The sequence below is a fragment of the Anneissia japonica genome, unplaced genomic scaffold (assembly GCF_011630105.1).
Source record: "Anneissia japonica isolate Jap-2015-1 unplaced genomic scaffold, ASM1163010v1 scaffold288039_len1115542_cov189, whole genome shotgun sequence".
NCBI lineage: Eukaryota > Metazoa > Echinodermata > Crinoidea > Comatulida > Comatulidae > Anneissia > Anneissia japonica.
The window spans coordinates 404,857-419,226 of NW_022726160.1; the positions used below are offsets into that span (position 1 = coordinate 404,857).

Consider the following 14,370-nt stretch of genomic DNA (forward strand, 5'->3'; position numbering starts at 1 on the left):
TGCAAAAATATTGTTACCTTGCAAGGCCCAGCAAAGTAAGTTTGAGAAGGTGGCTAAATACACATTAATAATAATAATATTGCATATACTGTACCTTGTTAAAGCTAACTAAATACAAATATCAATAATTCAATCAGTCGTTTTTGGCACCATTTCAACATTCATTTGCTCGGGGTGCCGTAAATACATAGGCTACTACGAGTGATTTACATTTCTTTTATTTTCTTGAAGGTTCAAGAAATTCGTATCCGTCCAGTTGAACAGAGCTAGTAGAAGACTACCACCATCTGTATATCAATGTGCTCGATGTGTTTTAAAACAGATACTTTTAGCTTAGTCCTCTGTTTAATCATGGAGGAAAGAAAAGCAGCTTTTCTTTCCTTCATGTTTAATGTATGATGCATAATATTGTAATATGAACAGTATGGACATTAATCAGAATAGCTATAATATTTTTTCATACCTATTTGTTGCTATGAATTAAATATAAAAAAAAATAAACTTACTATAGCTAAGAAATATTCATAATCATGTTGTTATTTCGTCTTGCATTGTAAAATATAAACGACAAGTAGGCTGCAAAATACAGTTTAGGTACTGCTAAAAGTGTTTAAATTTAAACGCGTAGCAAGCCAGGGTCCCGGGATATTCATCAGCATTTTTCATTGTTCCCGATGAAGTGTTTTTAATGTCCCCGTTCGGAGTGTGTGGTGGGGGGGGGGGGGGTTGGGGCAGTTCTCACTGACGGTGGGCGCCACCCCTGCTCTCTAGGATCTAGAAACCAAAATATTGTAGATTCCGAAGAAGTCGTCCCGTTTATGATGTCATCACCAGACTGTTGAGAAGGTTAGTGCCTTGTTGCGAGGATGACTGTGCAATGTCGTACTCAATGTAGTTGTTGTAGCCAAGGGTGATGATCTTGGACGTTCTCTTTTGGACGAGTTCCACTAAGACACACTGCTTCTACAGCAACATACCACAGCTTAGCTGAGTCGGCTAATCTGGTGGTAGCCACTGTGTGTGCGCTGAACCGAGGAGATCTCTAGGTCCCCGGTTGAATTCCCATCGCTGCCTCTCCTTGTGTTTCAGCTAGAAGGCTGAAATACAAGTTACAATAGCGCACCGTCTTTCGGATGAGGCGTTTAAGCCGTTGATCCCGTGTGCATTATGGCCCATGTGCACGTTAAAGAACGCAGTACACTCTTCGGAAAAGAGTAGGGGATTGTCTCCCGGTGTACTGCCCAATCACCACCAGAAGGACCCCACTGGAAATAAGTCTTCTTCTAGACCTTCGTGGGCTATGCTTGGTGTTTACACCGAATAAATTCAATCAATCAATCAATCAATCAATCAACTGATTAACTGAAACAGTAGGCCTATTAATGATCACAATTATAATGATAATTCTAACTTCCTTGTAATAAAACTGTTCCAAGGAGATACTTTCAAGGACATTTTACAATTTTTGATACATCACCATCTCACACACGTTTTTTAAAATAATAATTCAATTAATCAAAAACAGTTATTCCATTAGGAATAATACAATCCAAAAAATAATAAATAATAATTAAACATAATGGTAAAACTAAACAGAATTAAACGAAAGAGGGTAATGTTAGGCAAGCCAGATGAAGAAAAAAATCAACTGACATTTGCAACGAGTGTACCGTAATTATTGTAATAACAAAAATAAAGACAAACAACATACACAAAATATAGGAAAAAAGACAATTCTGTGTACAGAAGGAAGGTGTCGTAATGTAAAGATTAATAATGGATTTTAATGATAGATAAACGGTACTTTGACTCTAGAAGAGAATATTTTCACGAGCTGGATGAAGAAGAATATACACTGAGGTAACTTCATGGAAAAAGTCATAGACGAGTTGGGCAACTAAAATGAATAATTATTGTGTTGAAGGAGGGTAAGTTTGGATATAGGAAGAAGCTAGAGATCGTTACAAGTTCTGTAAAAAGAACTTGGAAGATGGGAAGGGATGGAAGAGTGTATAGCTTCATAAAAAACACAATTTTAATTAGGCCTATTACAGGGGCGGATCCAGAAATGTCCAAAGGGGGGGGGGCCGGAAGCGGGGGCCGAAAGTTGGGCCGATTGAGACAACACTGTCGTAGGAGGTCTGGGGCATGCCCCCGCGAAATTTTTGTGTTCTAGACGCCCGAACATAACATTTGAGGTATTCTGGGCTATCATTTTTTTCTTTTTCTCTCTTTTTTTTCTTTTTTTTACCTGCCAAAAGGGGGGTCCGGGGCCCCCCCTAAATCCGCCCCTATCCGCCCCTGTATTACACGCATGTTTGCATTATTGACAAAACATAGGATTAACTATAAATTTATTTAGTTTATTTTTATTAATCAGATGTTATTTTAGATTTGAAAAAAATGTATATAGTAATAAGACCTTGGAATGGTCAATCACGCCAATTACCGGGAACCAACGTAAAAAGTTTACGTAAAAAGTTTTTTTTTTATTCATTGCATTGTGGTGGCGCTTTATGCAAATTAGGTTTCTGTATATCATCGACGATCAGGTATCATGACTCCATCCTTTGCTGCATCCTGCGTACGTGTTTGTGCAGCGGTGCCTGAGCTGTGCTGTGTGGACGCGTGTGTGAGAGTGCTATTATAGGCCTAGCACTAGGGCCTAAACAAGAAAAAGAGAATATGTCAGAACGTTGGGTTGGACGAGTAGCGTTGGTAACTGGTGCCTCTGTAGGAATTGGAGCAGCAATTGCTCGAAAGTTAGTTGGACATGGAATGAAGGTCGTTGGATGTGCCAACAACGGGTTCGACAAAGTCAAGGTACCCTAGACCTAGCTAGCTAGAAACATAAAAAATTGAAATGTTGCAAATATTTTTTTAATTATTTTTATAAGAAAGACATAGCTGAGTGAAGCATTTTAAAACAAAAACTATGTAAATCGGACCAGTATCAGCGGAGATATTGCAATTTAAGTACGTTTTTCCCCGGGGAGTAATTCCTATTGTTTATTTATCCAAGAAATGTGTCCCTAGTGTATAATTGTGTAGCATTTTAGGCCATGTTAATTACATTGTATTTATCAGTATTTATTTATGTAACATCACATTGTCTAATTATTATACATAATTAGTTATGTAATTATTAAGTTAGGTCAGCGGTCACCATATCATGTCAAAGGTCACTGTTTAAGGTCAAAGGTCACCGGTAAAGGTCAAATGTTTAAATATGAATTAATACTTTTCAGAGTGGAAATTTGAGTAATTAGCGAATTTTAAAATAATTATTTATTATGCACTAATATTAATAGGTCAGCGGTCACCATATCATGTCAAAAGTCACTGTTTAAGGTCAAAGGTCACCGGTAAAGGTCAAATGCTGTCTCTTATACACATCTAGATGTGTATAAGAGACAGCATAAAACAGGCCTACCGTCGGGGCACTATTTTCTATCGCGATGTTTGGAACTCCGAAAAACAGCGCCCCCTATCGGTTTTGTTTCTAGCTAACCTAGCCTACTAGCCTAGAGTAGTAGTAGCCTAGGCTATAGTTTAGGGGCCCTTCTAGTCTTAACTTAGTAGGCTAAGGTAGGCCCTAGGCCTAGGTAGAGGCCTACCTAGCTAGTAGTACTATAGGTAGTAATAATAGTACATGTAGGCTAGAGGTAGACTATCAACAAGAGCAAGAAGGCTTTTAGTAGAGGCCTGGCTATGCTACAATTTTATAGCCCCTGCCATGGCCTTAGGCATAGGGCCTAGGGCTAGCCCTATCCAGACGCTTGGACTCTGCCAGTTAATCAAGTCGAAGTAGAAGTAGCTAGTACTGAGGGCCTAGTAATCAGACCTAGGTAGGTCTAAACCCCTATCTAGGCCTATACACAAGTCTTAATCTAGTCAATATTCTCCCTTGAAACATTTTCTGGTAAATTTGTCTATAAAAATTCAGCTGAGCTAGCCTAAGATATATACAAGTTGACCAAAATAAGATCATTCAAACGATGCACTAATGACAAATTAGTGCACAGTTGGTTAGGGATAGGAAAATAACATTGGGAGTTACAGTGATTACATCATGATTGATTTATGATATATTAATCAAAATTAGCCAAAAAAGCTAATAAATTGAAATTTGCTGTTTTATATTCTCCTGCTTCTATGCTAATTAATCTTCAATTTAGCTGTTCACTATCAATGTCATACTGAATAATTATGCCACACATAAAATAGCATATTACACACTGTCATTTGTTTTGTTGTAAGTGAAGTAATTTGGATTTTCTAAACGAAAGAATTATTACACTTATACTGTATTGCAGACATATTACATGTGTTAAATTGTCCTGACGTGATCAAGTATTGAATATTAGATTAATGCGAATCCTATCTTAGTAACCTGTGAAACTTATTGAAACATATTTTGAAAGATGGTCATATCATTCATCAAAATATGTAGAGAAGAAGTAGGGCCTGGTGTTGAAAATTTCTTGCCTAAAATACACACAGTTTCTAATAAAAAGCCATTAAATTACATAAACCGACCTAAATTATTTTTGGTTGACCCATAAATCTTTATCCTGTCCCAGTTTGTTTGAAATTCCACAGCTGTTGTTTTGTTGCACTGTACTGTACCTGCAATTTTGAGCAAACCCATATCTTGCACTCAAATGGTGATTCTAAAATAATTTTTTTTTCATACTAAATCAAGATTACCGTATTTTAACATTTCCATGATTTGCTGCATTTTTGCAGCATTGCGGTGTGAGTTTACTTAACAGAAAAGAACATGTTACAACGTTGGGTTGGGCGAGTGGCATTGGTAACTGGTGCATCTGTAGGAATTGGGGCAGCAATTGCGCGCAAGTTAGTTGGACATGGAATGAAGGTCATTGGATGTGCCAACAACGGATCAAAGAAAGTCCAGGTAGGCCTACCGGTAATAGGCTATAAAATTACAAACAAGGCCTACCTAGTCGGGGGAGGACCTAGTGAGCAGATCTAATCCCTCTTACAGAAGCCTAAGTTAGTCTAGTTACTAGGCTTAGGCAGCTGGGGTCTGGCTAGACCATCTAGACTATGCGTCGTAATATCCCAATTAGTGCAGTGGGGGAGAGGTCAGTGAGCTGGGCAGCCGTTCGAAACTTTGCAATAAGTTGTCGTACCCTTTTGAAATTTGGCAGGATTGTATATCTACATTGTGATTATATGTGAAATTTTAATTACAACCATTCGTTTATTGCAAAGTTATTAGTTATAATTACAGATACGTTGTTTTGCCTCAGAAACACAACAGTAAACATGTACAAAAATATCACTGTCAAGCTGAATGCAGCCCGCACTTTGCCTACTTACAAAGTGCGGGCTTAAATTGCACGTACAGGATTACAGCTGTTGAATTTTCAAACATCCGCCTCTTTTTCTTAGTTGTCGCAATAATTTATCATAAATCTGACAAGTATGAGTGTTACAGGACAATGTAACCAAAGATCCTTATGGAAAAGTCATTTTTCTGAACTAAAGACCTATTATGGGTCTCTAGACCTATTATCAAATACTGTAAATAAGTTTCCATAATAAATTAAAGGAATTTTATTATTATTACAAATCTGGTGAAAATCATTATCATGTCATACATTGTTATTGCACCGACTTCCCTCAATTCTAAAATTAAGCTACTGTAGCCTACTGTAGGTAGGCTAATACTAGTTATTTTTTTTTTAAATTAGCCAAATTCCACATCTGCTGTTATTTACACTGTGCTGTACCTACAATTTTGAGCAATCCATGTCTTGCACTCAAGGCAAATTATTAGGGGCTACAGAAATGCATTTTTACTAATATCTGGTAGTAATATCTTGGCACTTTGAAGGGATAAGTTTTAATATTTATTATAAGTAATCCATTGATGTTATAAGTATAGAATATTGCTGGTACGTTCTTGCTGGACAGTGTTATCATCAACAATTGGATCCACTTGCCCTGAATCTATTATTTTTTTTTTTTATCAGGATAATTAATCTGTCACTCCACTAATTTGGTTTTGCTTACAACATTCTTAAAACCACTTGAAAACTTTTTTTTAACAAGAACATACATATCAATCTTTACCTGATGAAGCTGGCATCGACTTCCATCAAAATTATCTCGAAATTTAGTCTCAGAGTTCTGCCTTATTATTCCGTTATTAATAAAATATCTTTGTCATTTTATCTGTAATTACCGTATGACCTTTATTTCAAGTTGGTCCTGGTACTATTAAGCAATTATAGTCAGGTTTTGAGTACACTATAGGAAATAGAAGCAGAAGGAGTCATTATTTCCTGAAAAAAATTGGCTGTAGCCCGCAGGCTGAAGGCAATTTTTTAATGAAATAATGGTTCCTAAACCTTCTCTTTCCTATAGTGTACAAAATTACTTGATGCTAATTGCTTTACAGTATAAGTCAGTTGTGACATCCATCACCTTTTCTATAACCTTATTGTAATCAAACTGCTGGTTGTATAGCAGTTGCTATAGGCCCTGTATCATAAATCCATCAAAGTGCTGGTTGCTATGTGAACTATAGCCGGTTGTTGTCCAGTGATACTGTGCGTGTGCATTAGCTATACGTATTAGAATGATTTGTTAGTAGTACGCACACTGACACTCTTCACACAGAACAGCTCTTTGCAAAAAAAAAAAAAAAAATGTGGTTCATGAAATTTATTAAGGGCTATTAGGTAGACAACTATATCGATATAGTGATCAGTTGGTAATAGGAAGATTCAGTGCAAATGAAAGTGATGACCCGACCACTGACTTATAATTCAGAAAAAATATCTCACTCAAATTATTTATATATAAAGTTGATGTTGACATCATCACACCTATTTTTCAAGGTGTTAGATTGTAGTGGAGACAAAAATATGACCTGGAAATTATAAATGACTTTGCTAGGTTTGCCTGAGTACAAATTGGTGGAATAACTATTTGGTAATCAAAATTATCATACATCCCAAGCCTCATGCATTCAGCATGAGAATCACGCTCACACTTAAGGACCAAAATCTTGTGCATAAATGTGATATTGCCTATGATTGGTTTTGTCATTCAACATTTGAACACGAAAAAATGGTAGCACACTACACCAGGGTTGAGTTGGGTTGACTGTCTGTCTTAAGTAACGCTCCTCAACCAATTCTTTAGTTGATGGTAGGAAGCTTCTTGCCTCTGATTTATTTTGAAACTTGCTCCCTCCTTATCATCAACTTGGCACAGACATTTGATCCCGCCCTTTACTTGAGATTCTCTTTTGGCAATTTAAAAGGTCACCTGTTGTTACAATTGCCAAAATTTTAAATACTAAGTAGTAGGCGGTTGTTGTTATTTTTTCGTCATTCAATATTTGAACACGAAAAAATGGTAGCACACTACACCAGGGTTGAGTTGGGTTAGCTGTTTGTCTTAAATAACATTCCTCAACCAATTCTTGCTTCTGATTTATTTTGAGACATGCTCCCTCCTTGTCATCAACTTGGCACAGACATTCGATCCCGCTCTTTACTTGAGATCTTTACTTTTGGCAATTTAAAAGGTCATCTGTTGTTACAATTGCCAAAATTTTAAATACCAAGTAGTAGGTAGTGGTTGTTATTTTTTTTTTCCGTATAGTTTTTTTTAAATGTTTTACAGCATAGGCCTACTGCTAATTTTATAATGTAAAAGACTGCAATTTCAGCCTTTGGCTGCTTGTTAGTCACAGCTTTTGAATTAAAAATAAAGTATACCTGAATATTTAATATAAATTTTTATAAGAGTTTGTAAAAATTCAAAAATATCTGTTACTAGTTTTTCGATCAGATCGAACTAGCTACATCGACACTATTACAAAGCACTGTTGGATAAGATCAGAGAATGCACTGCCAGCCACCACATGCATGGCTCATGTCAGAGTGATAGGTCCATGGACGGCAGAAACATGCATTCTGAAGATAAAAATTTAGAACAGATTTTCAGTTGTAAAAATACTATCCTAAAGTGGCAAAGAATGCTTTTCTGGGCATCTAAATAAAATAGCATTTCTGGGCATCTAAATAAAATATCTCTAAAAACTTCTCCCCTAGGGGGAGGGGTTTTTAGAACAAAATCTCATGCCTGCAAATTAGTCTAACTTGGAATGTCTGAATTATCACAGAGTGTCCTAGGTTTTAAATACCAAAGGAAATATTTTGTTTTTCTTTAAGAATGAAATATTATACCTGATTACGTTCGCATTTGTCGTTGGTATGTTTTTCCCTACTAGGCAATTGCAGAGGAACTCAAATCCCAGAATGCACCCGGTCTTCTACACCCAGTGAAGTGTGACGTCAGTAAAGAAGCTGACATCTTAGCTATGTTTTCTGAGATTAAGGATAAGTTTGGAGGGGTTGATGTTTGTGTTAACAACGCTGGTCTGTCGTTTGAATGTCCGTTGATGTCTGGAAAAACTGAACATTGGCGATACATGTTGGAGGTAGGCTACATTTTTCTGAATAAGATTGTTTTTTTTTATAATTGCTTTTTTTCTGTTGAACTAGAATTCTTACCCATCAACAAGAAAAAAAAGAAAGTGCCTTGTGTCTTATGGAAAAAATATGTATGTGAAAGTAGATTTTGTGGCTTGCCAGGCCTACACAAACAACAAGTGACCAAAACAAGAAAATTTACTTCTTAATATTCATATTCTGCGCATTATATGAGCTGAGTAAAACTATTAGGGCTTCTGTGGACTATAGTATACAATGCCATATTCTTATGGTATGGTAATAATACTCACACTGGTTTGGGATTTATTGGAAGAGTTTAAGCTGGGCGACGAGGCACACCACGGATCGTGTTTAATGATGATCCTCTCAGACTGGATGCTTCATCAATCGCTCGCAGACAACGTAAACAAATCCAGCACAACTATCTTTAAGTGTTTTGATAATTTTATTTGGCACAGGTGAATGTATTGGCCCTTGCAGTCTGTACGAGAGAGGCTATTAGTCAAATGATAGAGAAGGGAGTAGACGATGGGCATATATTTCACATAAACAGGTAATTGTGTATATTTTAATTGAATGTATTTTATATTAAAGATTCATGAAAACTGTAATTTTCAGCATTATTTTATTTTTTTATATTAAAAATTTAAAATAATCTGTTTCAAAATGGGTAACATTTTGTACAGGTGCTAGTTATTTAAATTATTAAACTACAACAGGGCTTATTACTTTTCCAGTATGAGTGGACATCGTGTGGCAGCCTCAACTTCTCCCATTGGTTTTTACAGTGGAACAAAACACATGGTTACAGCTATGACAGAGGGTCTTCGACAGGAACTTAGGTCAAAGAAGTCCCACATTAGAGTTACGGTTAGTTACCTACATGTGTTTTTACCTCTTATTCCTTAGAGTTTGAACTTATTGATTGAAACTTTGTTAACCGAAGAGAATATCTGCTATGGCTAGGCCCTGTGTTTTGGTTGATGAGGTCAGTTCTTTTGTATCCCCATATAAATATCTGAAGAAATTTTTTTTTATGCTTGGTATAATGTAAGATTGCATTAAGAATAATGATTTGGTTTATGTAAATTCAACATAATACTAATTTCTTATATACGTAATAAATAAAAACAATAATATGCCTTTTTAACCTACTATTTAATGCTATGCAACCTTTTAATTTAATTTTACTTCTTATTTTCTCCCAAGGACCCCATTGGAAATAAGTCGTTTCATACAACTTTCATAGGCTATCCTAGTATACCTAGTGTTCAACATCAGATTTTAATGAATTTTAATTGATAATCTTTTTCCCTATTTTTAAGTCTGTAATAACTTTTTTGAAGCTCTTTGTTATTTGATTTTATTGTTGATGTTAAGGTATACTGAATAAAGTCAAGTCAATAGTAATCAAAAATTTCTAATGCACCTATTAAAAAAAATTATGAAAGATGTAGTTTACCTTTAGAGTTTGTTGTCAAATGGCTAAGCGGTTAAGGCAGGGGCACTGCACCCTACATCCATAATATCGGCGCTGGTTCAAACCTGTGTTTTTTGTGATTGAACAAGTCTTCAAGATAAGGACTATAAACCGTAGGCCCCATGTACACAATTGGCTCATGTGCACTTTAAAGAACCCAAAACATCTTTCGAGATGGGTAGGGGGTTACCCTGCGTTTACGGACCATTAGGTCCTTTACAGGCTGTTCCAACGTAAACATAAGCGTATAATTATGTAACTAAAAAAAAGTTATTCTAGACACAATTATTATGTTAGTATATTAATATTGGATAATAATGATAATAGTTGGACTTGTAAATAATGCATGAAGCCGGACATTCATTGTGCCCGACCTGATTCTATTAGGAACACAACTCAACGATGTGCTAGCAAGAGATCGTTTTTAATGAGGATCCTTTGGGACTTCATACATCCTACAACAAAGTGAATTCCCAGCTTTGTACAAGAAATATGATCATACAACCATGACTCAAATTTTGAGAAATTCTAAAATTAAACGTGGTTGGCTGTTGACTCCAAGCTCTTCTGACCTTTGTTTAGCTGACATAATTCAAGCTGCAGAGTGACTAGGAAGCTTTCAACATTAGTTAAGATAGTGGCTGCCTGCCGTTTTTGGATGCAGTCTAACATATAATTAACATTACATAAACATATAATTAACATTAACATCATAAAAGATGGTTTATTTTAATATAACATATTGAAATTCTCAGGGATCAAATGATAGTTTCTGTGAGAAGCAGACCCAGTCCTTAAATGAATTCATAGATAGGAGGAAGTATGTAGAATGGGAAGATTGTTTATTGCAAAGTTAAGTTGTAGTAATTTTTATGTTATTTCTCATATTAGAGCATATCTCCAGGAATGGTTGAGACCGAGTTTGCAATCAGGATGAGAGGAGAAGAAAGGGGAAAGCAAATTTATAGTCAAATCAAGGTAGTGTTAGGCGATTGTAAGCTTAAAGTGTTTGATAAATCATTTTGTAAGCTTGCATCAGGGTTCGTTTACAGTTGTCAACATTTTCACAAGCGTACAAACAGTGCGGTTTTACATATGCATGATAACATTGATTCCAAATAACATGCAATGTTTAAAAGAATGTATTGATAATATGAAACATTTGTATGCAAACATATGTAATACTTCAGTTGACTTCACAAGAAAACTTGAAGTTGCAAAATCAACATTTTTTTATCTACTTTCAGAGAGGAGGGAGGGGATACCAAAAAATAGTACTGTTTGTACACTTTTAAGAAAATGTTGATAATTCTGACCAACACCTTACATGTTATATGTATAATTTGATATGTTATCTTATTTGATATACAGTAAAACTTGCCTAAAGTCGACTTTGCCTAACTCAAATAATTTCTAAGTCGATCTTACAGTATTTTACATGCTAAAGTGTTCAAAGTGTTTTCCGTTAATTAATGATCTGTAAGTCAAATTTTATCTAAGTTGAACAATTTTTTAACTTAAACAAGTACAACTGTATATTATTATGTTCTTCAAATATATTCTGGTATATATATATTCTGGTATATCTTATTCAATCATCATAGCATAATGCAATGAATTGAGATGATTAATTACAAAAATAGAAACTATTTTTAAATTATTGATACATTATTATTATCATTCAGAATCTTGCAGCTGATGATATTGCTGACTCATTGGTTCACGCGTTGCATGCTCCTCCTCACTGCCAGGTGAGTTCAAATATTACAAACAATATTGGGATTTTTTTTATTTCGTGTTTCACAGTGAAAATATGCCATTTAAAGAATGGAATCCATCAACCACAAGAACAATACACTATTACAATACACAATTCTGCAACCTACAGCAATAACAATAACAACCAAATATATTTACATACCATATATACTCGCATATAAGATGAGGCTTAAAATGGCAAATAACGATAATAAAACAAGGTGTCATCTTTTGAAATCATGTTCGTCTTATGTGCGGATCGTCCGTAACATATGAATTTACTGCTGCAAAACCTACTAAGTGTTGGTATGAATGAACGCAATTTTAAATACTGGGAAATAAGATTTTGATTAATATTTACAGCCCATAAAATTGTATTATTTTGATGATTAGGCCTACATGCTCCGTTTTTAGCCAGCTAGATGCAACATCAAGATCATGAAGAGCAGCGAAAAGTATGAATTCTGATGGTGAAATGGGAGTCTTGTACACCCAACATACAAAAGCCTTCCAAAAACCTTCTCAAGCTCTGGGGTCGCCTTATACGCGGGTATATACGATACATATGCTAAAGTAAATTTATTAACAGCTCTTACCGAACATAATATTTATAAATTCAGAAATTTTAAAATATTTACAGACAAATGCTTACATAGCCTATATTGAAAATAGAAACTAAAGAAGCCTGTGTGAAAGTTCATGTTATCATCAATATATATCATCTTTACTCATCATCATCATCATCAACCAGTTAAAGAACATGTACACATTTTTATTGGTCTGAAATATAGTATATTTTGGGTTTTAACACACTCTTCGTAAATTTACTTCAATTGAGTAGGTAATTTTTATTTTATGTTAAAGACCTATAGTTCAGAATATTTGAAATGTTGTTACGGTTTCAATGATAGTAGGAGTACTTAAGCATGACTCTTCTCTATTTTTAGATACAATAATCATTTTATATGTTTTTGCTCTGATATTAATATGTCTTATCTTTCACAGATCCATGATATACTTATACGTCCAATTGAACAGGAGACGTGAGGGTGCAACTTAAAATCACTTTTTTCAGAAACAATATAACACTGATCGCACTTTTATGGTGTACCCAAGTTATGTCACGCGACAGGCTGTAAACAAACATTGCCGAATCGGTCCGTTATAAACTGCCTTTTTTCTGCTATAGGCTCAATAATTCATTAGAATAATTTTGAGAGAGATTACTTATTCTTAGTAATGCTTATTTAACATGTAGAGTGTTGTAATAACTGTATATATTAAGTTGATAATATGGCTATAATGTACATATCATGAAGAATTGCTTAGGAATGTAATTTATATTAATAATAACTAGAGCAGTCATTCCATAGCCTGCTTACCTCCGCCTTGTGCCTGAATACAGTACCAACAATACGCAGATCATGTATGATGGGCGAAACTACAGCATACCCTCAATGAAATAATGAAATTTCCTGTTGTATTCAGGCACATTTTCTTGAGTGCTGCAGCATGCCCTAAAAAAATATTGGAATCACCTGTTGTATTCAGGTACATTGTTTTTTTGAGTGTTGCCTGAAAATGAGGGGCGATTCCATTATTTTCTTTTATGCTCGAAGAGAAAAAAAATTTAATTTCCTTGACCTTGTCCTTTGACCTTTTCTACTGAAAATTGAATAGTGTCTTTCTTTGATGATTATGTACCATTCCACTAAATTTTATGAGGATCCATCATAAGTTTTTGCTTAATTTTGCTGACAGACAGACAGCCAGACAGCATTGAACACATTACCTCATTGGCAGAGGTAATAATGATATTGAAAAATTTTTGAAGCGCCGGTATCTGTTTAAAAAAAGAAAACACTCATGGTGCCCCTCCACAAGAAATTCAACAAGGCCTATAATAACTATAGTATACTGAATCTTTGAATATGAACATAATTTATATATAATAGTAATGTATGAAATATGAACTATTCATTGTAGTGTTATAAATTTAAAGAGAAACAATAAATGTTTTACCTTCAGAGAAAAAAAAATCTTGTAAACTTTGAATGACTTTGAATCAGACCCATAATACCTCAAATTGGCATGTCAACTAGTATCGAAAATAGTGGCGTTCGATCCAGAACCACCACTTTCTATTCAAGTTTAATAGCAACCGTACCTTCGTGAGTTGTGTATACTGTACTCTCGCTCCCATGCTCTTATCAATGAACAGAAACTAGTGAAAATATATTAATTTGGCTTTCAGCAAGTCTGATTCCCTGTATGACTCGTTAAATATATATCATAGAAACATAACATATACCTAGCATAAACTCAATATTTTAGGAGTTACTGTATCCATAATACTAACTTTAAATGCATTGGACGATCATATTTTGGGGGTTTTTCACATTATAAATGGATGCGCTTAAAATTTTTGGAAATATCATGAAAGACAATGGCTGGTCCTTAATGAAGTTTAAGTTGTTACATTTGGAACTGCATATTCATGCTTGACCACAGCAATTGTAACAATGATTAGACAATGAATAGTCAGCAGAAAGTCTTGAGTTCGAAACCCGGCTGGGGCACCTATTTTTTCACACTCGCAGATTCCTCTTTAACGTTTACAAATTTATCTAT

The 14,370-nt window shown here is 35.0% G+C and overlaps 2 protein-coding genes across 3 annotated transcripts in view; both read left to right on the forward strand.

The window, feature by feature from the left end:
• Positions 1–513, forward strand: part of LOC117113032 (dehydrogenase/reductase SDR family member 11-like) — a 12,373-nt gene extending 11,860 nt beyond the window's left edge. Inside the window, exon 7 of the mRNA XM_033256255.1 lies at positions 232–513. Coding sequence (XP_033112146.1) covers positions 232–270 — 39 coding nt within the window. The 3' untranslated portion in view covers positions 271–513. The remainder of the gene's footprint in view (positions 1–231) is intronic.
• A 2,018-nt stretch (positions 514–2,531) lies between these two features.
• LOC117113040 (dehydrogenase/reductase SDR family member 11-like) lies at positions 2,532–13,778 on the forward strand. Of its 2 annotated transcripts, none has more exons than XM_033256262.1 (7): positions 2,532–2,823; positions 8,279–8,488; positions 8,960–9,054; positions 9,221–9,371; positions 10,873–10,959; positions 11,667–11,732; positions 12,745–13,778. In XM_033256262.1, the coding sequence occupies exons 1-7, from the start codon at positions 2,686–2,688 to the stop codon at positions 12,784–12,786; spliced, it is 789 nt and encodes a 262-aa protein (XP_033112153.1). In that variant the 5' UTR covers positions 2,532–2,685; the 3' UTR covers positions 12,787–13,778. The 2 variants fall into 2 exon arrangements, with proteins under 2 accessions (XP_033112153.1, XP_033112154.1); XM_033256263.1 differs by having other exon boundaries at positions 2,536–2,823; positions 9,239–9,371.
• Positions 13,779–14,370: the final 592 nt, after the last annotated feature.